The sequence below is a fragment of the Lolium rigidum genome, chromosome 1 (genome assembly GCF_022539505.1).
Source record: "Lolium rigidum isolate FL_2022 chromosome 1, APGP_CSIRO_Lrig_0.1, whole genome shotgun sequence".
Classification (NCBI taxonomy): Eukaryota; Viridiplantae; Streptophyta; class Magnoliopsida; order Poales; family Poaceae; genus Lolium; species Lolium rigidum.
Genome location: NC_061508.1, coordinates 176,881,514 through 176,901,120, shown reverse-complemented (window position 1 = coordinate 176,901,120; position 19,607 = coordinate 176,881,514). Strand labels below are relative to the sequence as shown.

Genomic DNA, 19,607 nt, shown 5'->3' with positions numbered 1-19,607 from the left:
CGCCTCGGGACCACGCGGAGAAGCCGGAGCCAGCGCCATACACTCTAGGGACCTCCATGTAAATGTATCGGGCACTATATAAGCCCCATTAGCCCTCCTTTGGGGGGATCGATCATTCTCACTTCTTATTCTCAGTAGAACCACTGCGGGAGCTTAGGTCTTCGTCTACCTTGAGCTCACTCCCAAGCCGGCCACCAATCTAGAAGCACCATTATACTGTCTGCCACACCACATACATCATCGGCAGGAGTAGTGGTGTTACCTCGAGCATACGAGGGCCCCGAACCTGGGTATGTCAACATGTCGCTCGTGCTCATACCCGCCTCCAGAATCCGCCGTAGGCCACAAGGCCTCAACCACTCGACTCAAGCCACCACATGGTATATGCCGTGACAAAACCACGACAGAGAGCGGTGCGGGACACGAACGAGGGGAAGGGATGGGAGAGAGACACGGCATACGAAATACGAGGGTAAAACAGGAAACTCCAGAAAATTCATTAACGTGACAGAAACGTGGAATGCTTAAACGACTTATAAAAGTGACTCCACGACTCATAAAAGTGAACGGAGGGAGTGTATGAAATCATGTCTTTGTACCTCAAATCTATATGAAAACTACTTTCACATTATATGAAGCTTATGAAAATCATGAATGTATTCATCGAGAAAAGAAGTCACTTGCTCAGAAGCATGCTTTTTTCTCTAAGCTGAAGCACTATTGGCCAGAATGATGACGTTAATGTTATAAACAGTTGTCTTATATTGTATATTGATGGATAAACACGTCATGTGATGGAAGAATGAGCTGTACTGCAAGAAGCGTATGTTGTTACAAGCACCACCTTGTGAAGATTTCATCAATTGCCCAGATAATTCAACCCCAACTAAAATTGAGTTGTACACATTGGAGATGGATACCAGATTTTTTTTTAAAATTGCATGTTCGCAAAGCATAAGACTACAGGAACTCCTGCGCAGCAAGGAAAGCACAGCTGCCTCGCCTAATAGATGCTAACTATACTCTACAAATAATGCCACTTGTCTCAGTAACTTATGACTCGCTTTGATCATTTTAATCCTCTGGTGCAACATCAACTGGAAAAATTCTCAGCTCACATACTGCAAAGCAGCCTCCAAAAAATAACATGCCGGCCTGAATCAGTCACTCGTTCTGCAAGAAAGTGGTGATCATAGTTAGAATGACTAGGCCGCAGATGCTACTATTACACAACCATAGCACTATGCCACAACATATCCAATCTCAGTACACAGTATTGATGTATACACATCCTTTGCAGGATACCCTATTGCTGCACATTAGTAAGTTTTTTACCACAATCAGCATGTTTCAAGGAGAATTAAGAAAAAGATCATTCAATAAATAGATCAGAAAAATTCCAATAAAACAATTCTCATCAGAAACATATGAAAGTCGTGCAATACCTTTGCCTTTTAGAATTAGGCCCATCGATTGGGTCACGGTTATGTTGATGTGAATTTCCAGAATCACTTGGCCCATCCCTTGCACTGTTTAAGCTCTCAGACACAGTCTGCATCCAGTACTGACGTTACCATCCATCAAAAGATAACTGTATATTAAGTAAAAAAGAATTTCATTTACCTGTGGAGGGGTACCGCTGCTGTCTACTGGGGTGCTCTGAGGTTGATTTTCTGCTTGGGAGATAAACGGCATAATTTCCCGGACCAAATTAGCAAAGCGCATCCCCTCGTCGCTGACCCCTGACACTTCAGGAGCTGTGTGGTTTCTAGCATGTATCGGCTCAGCAGACACCACTGGTACATGCTGACTTGTGCCATTTGCTCGGGGATTTTCTCCAGAAAATAGTGACCCAATCCACTGGAGACTGTCCATCAACTGAGAAAAAGGACCCTGGCTGTTTTGCTGTCCATGGGAGGCCAGAGAGATGTTCCCCACATTGACATCAACCTGAGGTCCCAGATTACCTAAAACAAGAACAATTCATCATGAAAACAGCAAGAGGACGAAGCATTTTTCTTCTTTCGGAACACCAAAAGGTCAACTTGTGGACCAGAATACCATAAACCAAAGAATGAATAATCATCAAAGAAAAGCATGCATACGTTGAAGCAACCGTCTAGAAAACAAACTATGGCTCACGCAACATACTGAGAACTCAGCTATAAACTATGTAGGCAACCAGATTTGTCAGATATGGTCTTTCCCCATATCCTAGCCAGCTTATTTTTTTGTCAAAATCGGTTACGAAATTTGATGCCAAAACTTGTTGACCTGGCATAGCAAACAGTTTAACCAAACCAGCACACATGTGATGTCAAAACAATGGAAATTAGGTACAGATTTCCCGTGACCGCTTGTCCCATCAACAGGATACCCAAAATATCCCTTTACATTCTCCCAATTCAACCCACTGCTGCGCCAGAGCCATCCTAGCAAGTGACAAGGGGATGAGAGACTGACCCCTTGGCTGCATCAGTGAAAAGACACAGTAAAGGCAACAACGAGAAGATAAGACAGTGGAGGCACAGTACCAACAAGCATCTTAGCAGTGTGCATCTTCAGTATCATCCCTTGACGAAATTGACAGGATACAGATTCAGGATTGGATTAGTTGTGAGCTACCAAACCAGATTGTACTTCTAGTAGAAACTTCATGTTTAAAAACGAATGCAATATAATTAAAAAGGAAGAAAGCAATACAGATGAAGCGAGGAAACTCATTCACCTGATTCACGAGCTTCAGATGGTTGAGGATTCAGTTGCAGATTAGCATGGGTGTCACTATTGTCAGGTACATTTGGAGTTTGACCATTTCTTGCATCACTACCATTAGTATTTACTCTTTGTTGAATTCTGGTGACAACTGGATAGATAACACCAACTCCTCCACTAGAAGAACCTGATGGAGGGCGACTGATGCCAGCAGGCACAGCAACAACTGTTCTAAGTGGAACCAGTCTAACTCCAGACCCAACAGCAAAAGGAGCACCACCTGCAACTCGTGCAAATGCTCCCCTAACGTTTGAATGCAAAGCATTGCCAGTTCTATCTGTATTTTCTTGTGCTGGCTGTGCCCCAACCGCTGCAACTCGTGCAAATGCTTCCCTAACGTTTGAATGCGAAGCATTGCCAGTTCTATCTGTATTTTCTTGTGCTGGCTGTGCCCCAACCGATTCACTTGGGTCAGTACTGGCTACAGGCACAGACCCACCTAAGAACCAAAGAAGACTGGCATTTAACCATAATCATCAACCAAAGTAGCAGCAGAAGAAGAAAAATGAACACATCAGGCAGTCATCTAGATGCATCAATTATTTATTTAGACCCATACAAGAATGCGCAAAAGGGAAAACTACTTGGTCTGCTAAATTAGGACTCCAGTTTAAACAATAACACTGCTTGACTCTTACAACTCGTGTTTCCGCCATTGACTGTAATTTCAAGATAAGATAGCTGAACAGACCTTCAATACATACCACAGATAAAATTTGGGCATGTGGAACAAAAATTAGTTTCAGATGGATAGAGGCAACAATACAAAATTCATGTGCCGATAACACCCCAAGAGGAAACTCAACGAATAAAGGAATAAAGCTTTACTCACTTGCACGGACATGGATATCAGCACCTCTTGGCTGCAGAACAGAGCCTTGCGAGCCAAGACTAGAAAACACTGGACCCATTTGGACAGATCTTGGTCCTGGAAAAAATGGAACAGGCTGGACAAAATTGAGTTAGCAAATGCATAAACAAGACAAGAGCCTTATCAACCAATTAATTCTAAACTAAAATTTATATAACTTACAGGAACCATAAGAGGGTTTGGCCCAGATGGAGATATAAAAACAGCAGGTCCAGAATTTATGACAGCTTCTGACTGAAAATAACAAATAGGTCAGTGCAGATGTACAAATACAAAATCAAATTCCAATCTGGAATGAGGTAATACGGTTGTCACAGAAACCTACAGGCACAGGGTTGATACGAAGCATCATTGTTGTGCGACCAAGTTCTAGAAGCAATGAACCAAGATTCTGGAGGAGAACACCATGTCTCATTGCACTTTGTTGAATGTTCCTCCGTGTTGCAGAGTCACTTACATTCCCAAGATCTTCCAATTGCGTCGAGAGTTGCTGCAGAGATAATATGATTTTAAATTACGGACTTGTAAACACAGGCAAGTCATAAAAGATCAATAGTTACAGCTAATGGTGGACATAAAAAACTGAAACAAACCACAACTAATTTCGGTTGGTAAATGTGATAAACCAATTTTAAAAAGGTTAATCCAGTTTTGATCATTGGTTGACCAAAAAGACCATACAAACCGAGATATAGACGAGAAAGTCAGAACACTTCAGTCAAGCTGTCCACTATCGTGTGTTGGTACCAGGCCAGCCCCCATATGCACGTAAACACATGTCTCCAAATTCTCCTAGCAACCCCATGCTCTTACACAACTAACACATGTATCTCATCCATTTCAGCAAAAAATTCAATGCATGATTATGTTACTATGTGTCTATTGAAGAGATAAGCAGCATGCATTCTTTATTTCTTTTTTCCTACAAATGCTTTTCACGTTGCATCAGCTAGACATGTACATCCACATATGGCCGGTTTCAGGAGCAGTGACACGTGTGTGTCTGACTGGCTCTATGTCTACATGGTGTATATACTTGTTCTGGTCAATGTGGTGGTCTAGCTGCCAGCATGTCACCATACCAACGCTTGTTCCACTGCTGTTATATCCTGTCATTCTATGTTCGGTCAATTCGGTTTAAAACCAAACACCGAACCAAATTGTCGGTTAACCGAACTATCGGCTAACTAGAAAACCGATTTAATTTCTGATGCCATTTCTTATTGACTATTAAACCTAAAACATCTTTGGTCTTTGTCTAGCTTATTTATCCACTTCAAAAGAAAATCAAGTACACCAACATTGCATCATTCAAATAGCTTATACTACTACGTACTTTAATTACGAAATATCTGAGGTTTACTATCACTAAGGATTAGGTAAAGAACAAAATATACAGCATTCTGAACACAATAAGAATAAACAAAAAATAGCTTGCACCATTTATGAAGTGGCCAAAGTGCTTTTGTCAACAACAACAAAAAGTGGCTAAAGTGCTAAAGACTATCATCATTGAATTAGCTATTTGAAACCCAGAATGAAACATGTGACTTACAGATAGCAATGCTCCAGCCAGATCAACAAGTTGTCTAGTCGACTGCATGTTTTCAGCTAGCGATGCTGCAGTAGGAAGTCCATGCTGTGCAGAAACTGAATCAGGCTGGTTTTCCTGATTTTGATTGCCACCTACATGAGCTCTTTGCATAGTTCTAGGCTCACTGTTATCCACAGTTTGTGCTGCAGAAGAGAAAAATGGAGGAAAATCTTCACAGAACAAACTACAGAATAGATTTTACTTGCAGAACTGGAGCACAGTCAAACCATTTCCATTGAAGCCTTCGCTCCTAAAGGAATCCCTCATAAAGTTAATGTACTGAGAAATAGTGGTCAAGGAATCAGGGATAACCTGCGAAAGATGAAAATGTTAGGCACTGCATCCTAAAATTTCACCATGTGACATATGACGATGTTTAAAAGACCAGGCAAAGATTCACATTTGGCTGTGATGATCCAAGTGCGGCTTCAGGGAAAAGCAGAGAAGGCTGCTGCTGATCCAGCTCAGCCCTGAGACCATGTAGGAATGAAGATTGTGTAGGTTCTGAAGGTCTGGTATCAGAAGGTGCTGATCCACCCTGGCATTAGAACAGTTGATCTTAAACAAAGTTCATGAAGTTCCCATCAAAAGAAGTACTTCAAGAATGCTGGATTACCAAAGCTAGTGGGCTCGTCAACATGCTTTGGAGAATCTACCGAAAGAAGATACATGCAATTTGAACAAAACCTCAGTCATTTTCAAATATGGAGGTTCTTGAATAAGAACAGGTACAATATATTAAGCATGTATTACCTGGGCAATGCTAGAGAATTCACTCCCCTGATCCAAATTGAAAGCCTCCAGTACGATACTGCGAGCCATTGTGGGACTGTGACGACGAGCAGAATTTGATGCAGCAGCTGTAAGATTTTGACATTTCGAAGAAAATAGAAGTTATTACGATAGAAAAGGTTGGTATTTTGGAAGAGAATTATCGAGGGGAAATTCCTTATTTGACACTTCCTTAAAATCGGCTTCCCTATTTGGCCCTGGAATTTTCTTTCTTCACAATTTGAAACTTGGTCTAAATTTCTTTCCTAACAGGTAGGGTTGCAAGCGGCGCGCTATGCGGGGCGGATTGTTTTCCGAACAGCACAAATTAGGTGGATTCGGATTAATATCCTGTCGTGTAATTTGTGCTAATTATCCTGATTTGCGGGACTATGCGGGATCCGCTTCTGCAACCCTACTAACAGGACACTCTAGTGCATTTGAGCACTAACGGTGTTAAATAGGAACTTGTAAAGGCTCTTTTGCCTGTAATGAATTATGTGACAAAAAAAAAACTCTATAGGTCAAAAGCAACACACTGTTGTAACACATTTGACCAAACGAGACACGTACAGATGGTCATGAACTGATTTTATTTTTAAAAAAAAACTTTGACAATGACCATATGAGCGTTGGCAGCTTTTTGCCGCGACGCAACTTTGTGCTCTCTCGCCCCGGAAGCAATGCATGTTTTAGTAGTATTAGTACTCTAGGGCGCGTTTGGTAGGGCCCTTTTTTGCATGGGCTGAGAAGGGAAACGGGCCATTTGGTTGCCTGAAGACAACCGCGTTGTTGCACGAACCGGGTTTTAAAGCACCTCCGGGACAGGCCGTAGAGGAACGCCCGGAATGGCAGTTTCTGTGGAGCCTGACCCGTTGTCGCGATAAGGTTGCACGTGTGGGGAAGGGAGATGGAAACGCCGCGTCCCTTCTGGAACACGCGCCATAACTAGCCTCACCGCCCCCCTCTCCTTCTCACTCACGTCTTCACTCTCACCCCCCCCCCCAAACTGTCACATCACCAAGGCGGTTCCTCTACCGCCGAAAAAATCCGCCGCACCACCGCAAGGAGGAGCAGCGGGACCGAAGGAGGAGACGACGGCGAGAAGCACAGCAATATCGGCCGGAACCTGGACCGCGCTCTTCACCGGCATCTCAAGTTTAGGCGCGAACTCGAGCTCGTCCGGAACAATGGCGGTGAGGTCCTCTTCCTCTTACATACATCGTCGTTGTGCGACAACAGGCCATGCTTGAGCATTTGCGACGACATGCAGATTAGATGTGCTAGGGTTTCCATTAGAATTGGGTTCGGATAGACGATTGCTTGCTGTTTGGTCGATTTCTTGGTGTTCACGGTTGCAATTTGCTTAGATCTGTTACTGTAATCTGCAATCGCGGTAGATCCTTTGTAGATTGGACTAAGATTGGTTAAACTGTCAGATTTTAATGTGCATGCAAAGAGGGGAAGGGTTTTTTGTGTTGGGGTTTTGCATGTTGTGATTGTTGTGCCAAAGATTAAGCTGAGTTGCGCTAGTTTGTTCAGACGCAAGAGGAGATAGACGACTTGAAGAACGAGGTTGCTCTGCTCAAGAATCTGCAAAGAACTCAAGCACAAGTTAGGAGGGCTAAGAAACAGGAATGGGAGGCAGGCTTTAGTGGCCGAAAAGAGAAAGCTAGAGTATGACATATACGATCTGCTCCAAGTGAATTGCAATCAAGGATAAGCTCAAGAGGAACAAGGCTATTTGTGATGAATGTGTTGTATATGTAGTGTAGGAGATTCTGCTAATGGTTGAGCTAGGTAGAATTTGTAATGTACCCTAAGTAGCATTTGTAATGTACCCTAAGTACCACTCGTAATGTACTCTATTTGAACTGGTACTTGTGTTGTTTGTAATGAGATTCAGCTAATGGTTGAGCTAGGTAGAATTTGTAATGTACCCTAAGTAGCATTTGTAATGTACCCTAAGTACCACTCATAATGTACCCTAAGTACCACTCGTAATGTACTCTATTTGATCTGGTACTTGTGTTGTTTGTGATTGAACTAGGCCGATGATTATAACCAAGGATCATAGAGGATATGATTGATCAGAACCTATGGCAAGACTGAACATGACCATGCCATTGGTTCTGATTAAACATCTCCTCCATATGTCTTCATATTATGAGGCCTATGGTAGCTTGCTTTGCATGTTTCTGCATTGGCCAATGATTCAACAATGGCACAACGGAAGGCAAGGTGCTGCCCTCAAACTTAGTTGTGTGTGCCTATCTTTGCACGCTAGACTTTGTTTGCGGACAATCCCTTTGCCTGCCGTGTGACACAATATATGAGGCCTCTATTTTGTTTGTCTTCTGCATTGGGCAATGATTCAACAATGGCACAATGGAAAGCAAGGTGCTACCTTCAAACTTAGTCGTGTGTGCCATTTTCCTTGCACGCTAGACTTAGTTTGGGGACAGTTCTTTTGCCTGCAGTGTGACCCAATGTATGAGGCCTCTTCTGGTTTTTCTTCTGCGTTGGCCAATGATTCAACAATGGCACCATGGAAGGCAAGGTGGTGCCCTCAAACTTAGTCATGTGTGTCACAATCGTTGCACACTACACTTAGTTTATGGCCACTCCCTATACCTGCATTTTGGCCTGCCTTCTGACCCAATGTATGAGGCCTTTTGTGCTTCTTCAACTCTGCATTGGCCTCTGATTCAACAATGGCACAACGGAAGGCAAGGTGCTGCCCTCAAACTTAGTCGTGTATGTCACATTACTTGCACACTAGACTTAGTTTGAGGGCAGTCCCTTGAGCTGTCGTGTGAGCCAATGTATGAGGTCTCACTAATGTTTTAATATTTCTCATGTCTGTTTTCATCTATACTTGTGAGCAGCCACACCTCTAATGGCATGTGTTCTTGTTGCAGACTGAGAAGATCATGCTTGGGTCACCTGCTGAGGTTCCCGATGAGGGACCGTCGAAGAAGCGTCGAGGAAGGCCAGCTAACGTCGGCCACTTCCACGACGAGGTAGGGCCGAACCAGTTCCTCCGCATCATCTTCAAGCCCACCTTCGTCCGGCTCTCGATCCTGAAAAGTTCTTTCAGTGGTTCGAACCCATCCGTTCGAACATCATCGTCCGCAGCAACCCTGGATGCAGCTGGAGGATGACTACGAGGAGAGAAGGCAATGACGCATTCATCGACCAGGGGTGGCTGGGCTTTTCCATCACCCATCAGCTCAAGGTAGGCTAGTTCGTCACCTTCAAGAAGGTGTCCTCCTTCGAGCACCGTGTGGTCATCTTCGACCACACCTGGCGATGCCACCAGGTTTATCGTCTTCAAAGATGGTATTGTGTCGTGTCTAGTGTCTAATGGTGTCTGAACAAGTGTCGTGTCGTCTCCTGAACTATGGTGAAACTAATACATAGCGTCTATGATCACTGCTAAGAGGTAACCAGAAGCGCATTTTGGGTTGCAAACAAACAACAGGGGCGCCGTTCTGGGCTGCTACTTGGCCTTAAAACCGACCTACCAAATGGCCAAAGCCCATATCTCCACGGGCCAAAAACACTCTGCGCATGCGACCAAACGAGAGGCCTTTTCTGGCCCGTGGCCCGTCTGGAACGCGCAGAGGCGTTCTTCACACTAGCGCAGTGGTGCAAGAATTCGGCCCAGGCTACCAAACGCGCCCCTACAGAATTACTTCTACTACAGAAAAATCCCAAGAGAAAAAAACAAACTCATGACCAGACCAACATACAGATACAATAGCCGATCAACAATTAGCCAGTAATCCATCAGCTAGTACACAAATTATTTAAGCCGGGATAACTGGTAACAAAGCCCAATCAGCCTGACCATGTTCTGTAGTACCAATAAGTTTCACCGCTGAACTCTTAAGTATTACTAGATGTGAATTAGTTTGCAGTGCACGCGCTGTGCGGTCATCGGCACGACACAATCACCGTCCAGAGCACCGCCCACGGGCACGGAGCCTGCCAGCCGCCGCTTGGGACTCCAACACGTCGCCAGTAGGGCTAAGTGTGAACGGAACTCAGGAAAGGGACGGGAAGCGGATAGTTCAATTGATTCATTATCTCTTGTTCGATTAGGTTTTTTTCCTCCTTCCAACAGACGTAACGCCAACAACAGCAGTGTCATTCAGGAAAGGGACGGGAAGCGGATAGTTCTATTGATTCATTATCTCTTGTTCGATTAGGTTTTTTTCCTCCTCCCAACAGACGTAACGCCAACAACAGCAGTGTCATTCCGGGAAGGAAACTAAGTTTAGATCAAAAATTGGGAAGAAAAAAAATTCTACGGCCAAATAGGGAAGCCAATTTTAAGGTACTGTCAAATAAGGAATTTTCTCAATCATGGGAGAGTGCCTTCCTAAGATACATAATGAAACCATATTGCTAATGTGCCGTAAATGTTTTGTATAGATATGCCACAGGCTGTAACAATCTAAAGATAGTCACGGCGGAAGCATCTACAGTCGTCCATAGTATTTACAGAATGGTCACATGCAATACATGATAAAATTTGTCTACAATAGTGGATGCTACACACTACATACTATTGTATCTGTATTTGGCCACTATACCACTGGAACTGTATGTGCCAATATAGACCAAACCTATGTCAAGACATAAAAAGAGGGTAATAACATCATGCAAGAAATTCGACACATGGCAGGAACTGACTTATGACTGACAACCTTTTTTCCCACACATCATGCAAGTATTCAAAGACTTTTTTTCTCAAACACAAATATTTCACAGACACCAAACTTAAGAAGAAAAACAGCACATGAAAACAAAAATAGCCACAGATACGAAGATATTCATGTTTAAAAAAAAATTCCACTAGAGTTTTGATCATCTTCAAAATAGTCAATAAAAACATCCATACTCTACAATTTCACAAACCTTCATTTCCTGCATTTCCTGATGTAGCTGGCTGGCCAGGTTGTCTAACAACAAGATGCAGTGTATGGCCATCTTCAACATCTAAAAACTACTGTGAAGGAGTAGCATATAGAAGGTCAATCTAGGTACAACTTAGAACACAACAATATCAATTTTGGCATAATCCAATTAAGATTTTAGTTGGGTTTTAGCAACTTCTTCGGACAGGGGAATAAAGACATGAGTGAAGAATTCGTCTTTGAGGCTTTGCTTAATGGTAGACACAAATAATATAACGAAAGAAATGATGTCAATTGGTTGACTAATGAAAATTTAACACCAAAAAAAATATAAGAATACATTCAGAAGTACACAAGGATACGATATGCAGAGAGAAGTTCATCATCCTTTAAGACTCTTCCACGACAAATCAGACGTTGATGTTCAGACAATATCCCAGTTACGGTAGCTATTTTGTCCTTTAGCAAAGGAACTGGCACCTGTAACAAGACAAAGGATTAACATGATCTTACGATTTGGCATATTTAGAGAGGATAACAATGCCATCAGCTATTCAAAACATAATGCAATGCATCATATGTTTTCAACATTGCACTATGCATAGCTTTCATTACTCGCATTCAAAATAGATGGACAAACAAAGCTAATGCTTACGCGCTAAGAAGTTGCAAAACTGATTAGAATGTTATTACTACTCATTTCCTCGTTGTCACTCCAACAGGTATTTCATATGTGATAATTCTTGCATCAGGTTTAGGCACAGAAGTTATGTTTGCATGGTAGTGCTGTACAGTTATACAGTTGGCACTATACCTGTCATTTCGTTCTCCCTGTATCACGGTAAATAGTGGTCCTAGAATTGAGATTCATGCATAGAATGTGAATACAGCTACAAGGAGCGAGGGTTGGCAAGCCATGCACAAAGGACTAGAGGGGAAGAAGGTTGGGGACAAGGATTAGATATTGAATACTCGTTCATTCATAATCGGTAAGGGTACATGGTGTCCCTTTTTTATAGGGAAGATTCAACTTGACATCTAAGAACAGAATCCCGACTTTCCTAACAAATCATATATTTATCTTCCTAACTAAACCATTCTCGTTCATACATAATCAATAAGGGTAAATGCTGTCCCTTTTTGTAGTGAAGATTCAACTTGACACCTAAGAACAGAATCCCAACTTTCCTAACGAATCATATATTTATCATCCTATCTAAACCAATCTCTTTCCTGATTAAATAGATATCGATATACTAATAATCTACTCCATATTTAATTGACCACAATACTGTTCAGGCAAACTGTTCACATAAAAGTAATTCCTGCATGTGGTGACTGCTTGGTGGTAAACCTGCGCCACTGGACAGTGATCCAAGCCCAGAAACATCATTTATGCAGCAAAGACACCACCCTGTATAGAGCACAGGATGTGGTTCTTCCTTTCTGCTGTCGGAAATGCTTGGGACTGCGAGAATACAGCATAGTTCAACTGATTACTTATTAACCAGGTAATGACAATTCCAAGTGTGTGCTCTGTGCTGAACACCTCACCACAGAGGGACCCGGTTGAACACATTCACAATGCAATTCAGAAAAATATCTAAGCAATTAATTCCTAGGGTTTGCTGAGCAGCCTCTTATATTTGCTGTATATCATACTTTTAGTGAAAATTAATTTAATTTAACAAATGATTTATGTTTTACTCAGCAGATACCCTGATCACAACGTCCTCAAAAAGAGTTGTTCGCACTCGATAAACTAGAAAAAAGGCCCATAGGAAGAATACGAGATCTTTTCGAGAATACTCTGAATCGTAGAATACGAGAGCCCTATGAAGTACATATAATACTGCTAAATCAAGATAATCTTAGAAAACAATAATAGGAAAAAGGAACTAATTGCAACCTCTAATGTTTGGCACAAAGACATAGTATTAAACGACGTCCAACCAACATATTACTCAATTTAAAAAGGTGATGTATGGATGTACTGGTGTGTTATCGAAATGACTTAAGGAGACTAGAGCAAATTTCACATACAGTTATCTATAATGTCTTGTCAGGATCAGGATGTAACAGTAATTTGTTCTGAATAAAAACAGGAGGACATCAAAGGAAACCCCAACGATTGTGAATAAATATTGCATAGAGATAGCCAAGAGTTTCCGACGAAAAGCATAAAACAACAAAAGCAATGCAAATAACACATCATTTGTTGCCAGAGAGCAACTTAACCGAGCTTCCAATTTAAACATGCATTACCAACTTACACATTTGTTTACACGCAAATTGTATGTTTGAGAATCCAAGGTTTTAATCTTGATCTCTATTGTAGTCTCAGAACCCTCCGCACACTGTGGCATCTGTACATCTGAAGAGTTACACTCCATAATAATCTCCTGAAATGAAGAAAAAAAAAACGAATTACTAGAAACAAGTGACAATTCGTCTATGATAAGTATGATGTACAAATGACATGAAGAAACGAAAATCAACTGCATATATGTATCCTAGATTCTGTTACCATCAAAAGTATTTACATGTCTTAAAGATGAGTGTAACAAAAGCACTTATTTCAGTGACTAAGTCATATTATTGTAAGGCTCTGGAAATAGCACAACAAACTGCAAGCATACTGGAGCAAATAATGATAATTAATGAACACCATCATGCTGAACTACTACCTATAACACTAAAAAAATACTATATCTATAAACGGCTGTGGCTCAATGTTGTTCCGTGATTTGCGTGTGTGCAAACATAGGGAGGAATTTATTGGTGGAGATATGGCATTTCTTCGAATACCAACAACGAATTAACTTAACCTATGAGAGACATAAATTCACGATTTAGATGAGAAATAGAAGGTCAGTCCATCTCCTTTTGCAGAAGGAAAAGACCATATACCCTAGCATACCTCCTGACATGCAAACCACAAACCAACAAGAGCAACCGACAAGCACAAAGAGCCACCAGACAATGAGATGCAACACCATGAATCCAATATAAAAAAATTGCCTCAAAATCCAAAACCGTGACACCCCTCCTCTCAGTAATTAACACAAATCGCCTTGCACTGAACACTTCAAGACTAATCATTGCTATGACGAACGGAATTTCCTCCAGTCACACGAACAGATATCTTTGTACTCCACCAGCCGCCACCTTAACCCAGAAAAACCAATCCACGCCGGCACAATCGCCCCCGTTCAACCAAAACAATCAGGCAATTCGGTCACACACAGCCGCCGTGGACTCCCGACGAGTCGCCGCTACATGGAGGGAAACTCGCCCTTCCCCCACAGGAGCACGGAATTCACCCAACAGATACACATGGAGGCGACACCAGGAGGGTACCTTCCACACAAACAGCACCATATACCGGCAGAACTAATCGAACAAAACAAAGGAGGAGCGCGCATCGTACCTAGAGTCGCCGGGGGAGTCCACGAATCGGTGAACCCGAGGAGTCGGAGTAAACCCTAGGAGATATGACCGGGGACAGGAAGACAGGAGAAGATGCGACGGAAGGAAGCGAGAAGGACGAACCAATAGGTCCGAGTTGTCTATAGTAGGGCGTTTTTAGAATGTGGGTCGATTTCTTTCTGCCTTTCTTTGGGAGCGTTTGCGTCACTTTGCGCCCGAATGTTAGAGCATGTCCAGCCCCCAAAGCTATTTGGGGCGCGTTGGACAGAAAAAACGCTTCTAATCGTGTCTCCTAAACCTATTTTTTATCCGGCGCGTCTCGATACGGTGTCCGGCGCCTCGAGCTTGTCCCCGCCCCACAGGGGACGCTCCGAGCACGCTGGACACAACGAAAGCGAAGCGGGCTCCCACATGTCGGCGAGTATTTGCATAAACCGTTGATTCGCGCTTTTTTTTCTCGTCGCTCCTTCCTTCCCGCGCCTCCCACCCCTCCGCCGCCGCTGGATTTGCCGGCCGTTTCGGCGTCTGATCTTCTGAGAGTCGGCACCGTCGTCGCGGCTGGCGCTTCCGCCGGTCGTTCCGCCGCCGCTTCGCCATCGCGTCCCTGAACGCGGCGTCAAATCCGCCCCACCTCCGCTCGATGACTTGTCAGGTAGGCGCGATTGGCCGCTGTTCGTTGCGTTGTCTGCCTCGGCGCAATTTTAACCATTGATTTTGCTTTAGACATGGATAGCGACGATGTGATGCTTGCCCTGTGATGGCGTGCAAGACACACGTCCGTTGGGAACCCCAAGAGGAAGGTGTGATGCGTACAGCAGCAAGTTTTCCCTCGGTAAGAAAACCAAGGTTATCGAACCAGTAGGAGTCAAGGAACACGTGAAGGTTGTTGGTGGCGGAGTGTAGTGCGGCGCAACACCAGGGATTCCGGCGCCAACGTGGAACCTGCACAACACAATCAAAGTACTTTGCCCCAACGTAACGAGTGAGGTTGTCAATCTCACCGACTTGTCGTAAACAAAGGATTAGATGTATAGTGTGGAAGATGATGTTTGTTTGCGAAGAACAAGAAAGAACGAGTTTGCGGTAGATTGTATTTCAGATGTAAAGAATGGACCGGGGTCCACAGTTCACTAGTGGTGTCTCTCCCATAAGATAAATGGCATGTTGGGTGAATAAATTACAGTTGGGCAATTGACAAATAAAGAAGGCATAACAATGCACATACATATATCACGATGAGTACTATGAGATTTAATCAGGGTATTACGACAAAGTACATAGACCGCTATCCAGCATGCATCTATGCCTAAAAAGTCCACCTTCGAAGTTATCATCCGAACCCCTTCCAGTATTAAGTTGCAAACAACGGACAATTGCATTAAGTATGGTGCGTAATGTAATCAACACAAATATCCTTAGACAAAGCATTGATGTTTTATCCCTAGTGGCAACAAGCACATCCACAACCTTAGAACTTTCCGTCACTCGTCCCGCATTCAATGGAGGCATGAACCCACTATCGAGCATAAATACTCCCTCTTGGAGTTACAAGTATCAACTTGGTCGAGCCTCTACTAGCAACGGAGAGCATGCAAGAACATAAACAACACATATATGATAGATTGATAATCAACTTGACATAGTATTCCATATTCATCGGATCCCAACAAACACAACATGTAGCATTACAAATAGACGATCTTGATCATGATAGGCAGCTCACAAGATCTAACATGATGGCACAATGAGGAGAAGACAACCATCTAGATACTCCTATGGACCCATAGTCCAGGGGTGAACTACTCACACATCAATCCGGAGGCGATCATGGTGATGAAGAGATCTCCGGTAGATGATTCCCCTCTCCGGCAGGGTGCCGGAGGCGATCTCCTGAATCCCCCGAGATGGGATTGGCGGCGGCGGCCTCTCTGGAAGGTTTTCCGTATCGTGGCTCTCGGTACTGGGGTTTTCGCGACGAAGGCTTTAAGTAGGCGGAAGGGCGGAGTCGGAGGAGGCACGAGGGCCCCACACCATAGGGCGGCGCGGGCCCACCCTTGGCCGCGCCGGCCTATGGGTACGGGGCCTCGTCGCCCCACTTCGTTTCCCTTTCGGTCTTCTGGAAGCTTCGTGAGAAAATAAGACCCTGGGCGTTGATTTCGTCCAATTCCGAGAATATTTCCTTTGTAGGATTTCTGAAACCAAAAACAGCAGAAAACAACGAATCGGCTCTTCGGCATCTCGTCAATAGGTTAGTGCCGGAAAATGCATAATAATGACATAAAGTGTGTATAAAACATGTGAGTATCATCATAAAAGTAGCATGGAACATAAGAAATTATAGATACGTTTGGGACGTATCAAGCATCCCCAAGCTTAGTTCCTACTCGCCCTCGAGTAGGTAAACGATAACAAGGATAATTTCTGAAGTGACATGCTATCATAATCTTGATCAATACTATTGTAAAGCATATGAGATGAATGCAGCGATTCGAAGTAATGGTGAAGACAATGAGTAAACAACTGAACCATATAACAAAGACTTTTCATGAATAATACTTTCAAGACAAGCATCAATAAGACTTGCATAAGAGTTAACTCATAAAGCAATAAATTCTTAGTAAAAACCTTTGAAGCAACACAAAGGAAGATATAAGTTTCAGCAGTTGCTTTCAACTTCAACATGTATATCTCATGGATAATTGTCAACACAAAGTAATATAACAAGTGTAATAGGTAAACATGTAAGAATCAATGCACACAGTTGACACAAGTGTTTGCTTCTAAGATAGAAAGAATAGGTAAACTGACTCAACAATAAAGTAGAAGATAGGCCCTTCACAGAGGGAAGCATGGATTACTATTTTTGTGCTAGAGCTTTTCATTTTGAAAACATAGAAACAATTTTGTCAACAGTAGTAATAAATCATATGTGTTATGCATAAGATATCCTATAAGTTGCAAGCCTCATGCATAGATTACCAATAGTGCTCGCACCTTGTCCTAATTAGCTTGGATTAACATGGATTATCATTGCATAACATATGTTTCAACCAAGTATCACAAATGGGTACCTCTATGCCGCCTGTACAAAGGTCTTAGGAGAAAGATCGCATTTGATTTCTCATTTTTGATTATTCTCAACTTAGACATCCATACCGGGACAACATAGACAACAAATAATGGACTCCTCTTTAATGCATAAGCATTCAACAACAGATAAAATTCTCATAAGAGATTGAGGATTGATTGTCCAAACTGAAACTTCCACCATGATTCATGGCTTTAGTTAGCGGCCCAATGTTCTTCTCTAACAATATGCATACTCAAACCATTTGATCAGGAAAATCGCCCTTACTTCAGACAAGACGAACATGCATAGCAACTCACATGATATTCAACAAAGGTGTAATAGTTGGTGGCGTCCCCAGAAACATGGTTACCGCTCAACAAGCAACTTATAAGAAATAAGATACATAGCTACATATTCTTCACCACAATAGTTTTTAAGGCTATTTTCCCATGAGCTATATATTGCAAAGACAAAGAATAGAATTTTTAAAGGTAGCACTCAAGTAATTTACTTTGGAATGGCAGAGAAATACCATGTAGTAGGTAGGTATGGTGGACACAAATGGCATGGTTTTTGGCTCAATGATTTGGATGCACGAGAAGAATTCCTCTCAATACAAGGCTAGGCTAGCAAGGTTGTTTGAAGCAAACTCAAGTATAAAACGAGACAACGAAAACTTACATATGAACATATTGCAAGCATTATAAGACTTTACATCGTCTCCTTGTTGTTCAAACACCTTAACCAGAAAATATCTAGAGTCTAGAGACCAATCATGCAAACCAAATTTTAACAAGCTCTATGTAGTTCTTCGTTAATAGGTACAAAGTACATGATGCAAGAGCTTAAACATGATCTATATGAGCACAACAATTGCCAAGTATCAAATTATTCAAGACATTATCCCATTTACCACATGCGGCATTTTCTGTTTCCAACCATATAACAATGAATGAAGCAGTTTCAACCTTCGCCATGAACATTAAAAGTATAGCTAAGAACATATGTGTTCATACGAAACAGCGGAGCGTGTCTCTCTCCCACACAAAGAATGCTAGGATCCGATTTTATTCAAACAAAAACAAAAATAAAAACAAACAGACGCTCCAAGTAAAGCACATAAGATGTGACGGAATAAAAATATAGTTTTACTAGAGGTGACTCGATAAGTTGTCGATGAAGAAGGGATGCCTTGGGCATCCCCAAGCTTAGATGCTTGAGTCTTCTTAAAATATGCAGGGATGAACCACGGGGAATCCCCAAGCTTAGACTTTTCACTCTTCTTGATCATATTGTATCATCCTCCTCTCTTGACCCTTGAAAACTTCCTCCACACCAAACTCAAAACAAACTCATTAGAGGGTTAGTGCATAATTGAAAATTCATATATTCAGAGGTGACATAATCATTCTTAACACTTCCGGACATTGCACAAAGCTACTGAAAGTTAATGGAACAAAGAAATCCATCAAACATAGCAAAACAGGCAATGCGAAATAAAAGGCAGAATCTGTCAAAACAGAACAGTCCGTAAAGACGAATTTTTCTGGGGTACTTAACTTGCTCAGATGAAAATGCTCAAATTGAATGAAAGTTGCGTACATATCTGAGGATCACGCACGTAAATTGGCAGATGTTTCTAAATTTCCTACAAAAGGGGCTGCTCAATTTCGTGACAGTTAGAAATCTGTTTCTGCGCAGTAATCCAAATCTAGTATTGACTTTACTATCAAAGACTTTACTTGGCACAACAATGCAATAAAATAAAGATAAGGAGAGGTTGCTACAGTAGTAACAACTTCCAAGACTCAAATATAAAATAAAAGTGCAGAAGTAAAATAATGGGTTGTCTCCCATAAACGCTTTTCTTTAACGCCTTTCAGCTAGGCGCAGAAAGTGTGAATCAAGTATTGTCAAAAGATGAAGCATTGACATAGGGGTTTGGAGTTTTCTCAACTATGCATTGTATCTTATCTATGTAGGTTTCAGAGGCCCCTTTTTCATTGCTCTTAGGCTTGCTATTCTCATGAAACAAATTTTCAGGAACAAGCCAACCATAGTTATTTTCTAGAGCTTCATGCATTCCTAGGAGCTTACTAGGTATCGGTACTTTAATATCCCCTCCATCATTAACATTATTAGTGTACTGTATTCTATCCATGTCCATCTTTT

At 42.3% G+C, this 19,607-nt stretch overlaps 1 protein-coding gene across 2 annotated transcripts; it reads right to left on the bottom strand.

The window, feature by feature from the left end:
• Nucleotides 1–720: 720 nt before the first annotated feature.
• Nucleotides 721–14,518, bottom strand: LOC124685337 (ubiquitin-like domain-containing protein CIP73). 2 transcript variants are annotated; one of them, XM_047219686.1, is made up of 16 exons: nt 14,367–14,515; nt 13,210–13,338; nt 11,299–11,416; nt 10,938–11,018; nt 5,994–6,100; nt 5,857–5,892; nt 5,641–5,778; nt 5,468–5,552; nt 5,202–5,383; nt 3,972–4,136; nt 3,809–3,880; nt 3,608–3,722; nt 2,729–3,214; nt 1,624–1,967; nt 1,446–1,552; nt 721–1,173 (listed from the first exon to the last, which is right to left on the bottom strand). In XM_047219686.1, exons 2-16 carry the CDS (start codon nt 13,327–13,329, stop codon nt 1,161–1,163), a joined length of 2,169 nt encoding a protein of 722 aa, XP_047075642.1. In that variant the 5' UTR covers nt 13,330–13,338; nt 14,367–14,515; the 3' UTR covers nt 721–1,160. The 2 variants fall into 2 exon arrangements, with proteins under 2 accessions (XP_047075642.1, XP_047075651.1); XM_047219695.1 differs by lacking the exons at nt 721–1,173; nt 1,446–1,552; nt 1,624–1,967 and adding exons at nt 1,980–2,432; nt 2,535–2,573 and having other exon boundaries at nt 14,367–14,518.
• Between the last annotated feature and the right edge of the window lie 5,089 nt (nt 14,519–19,607).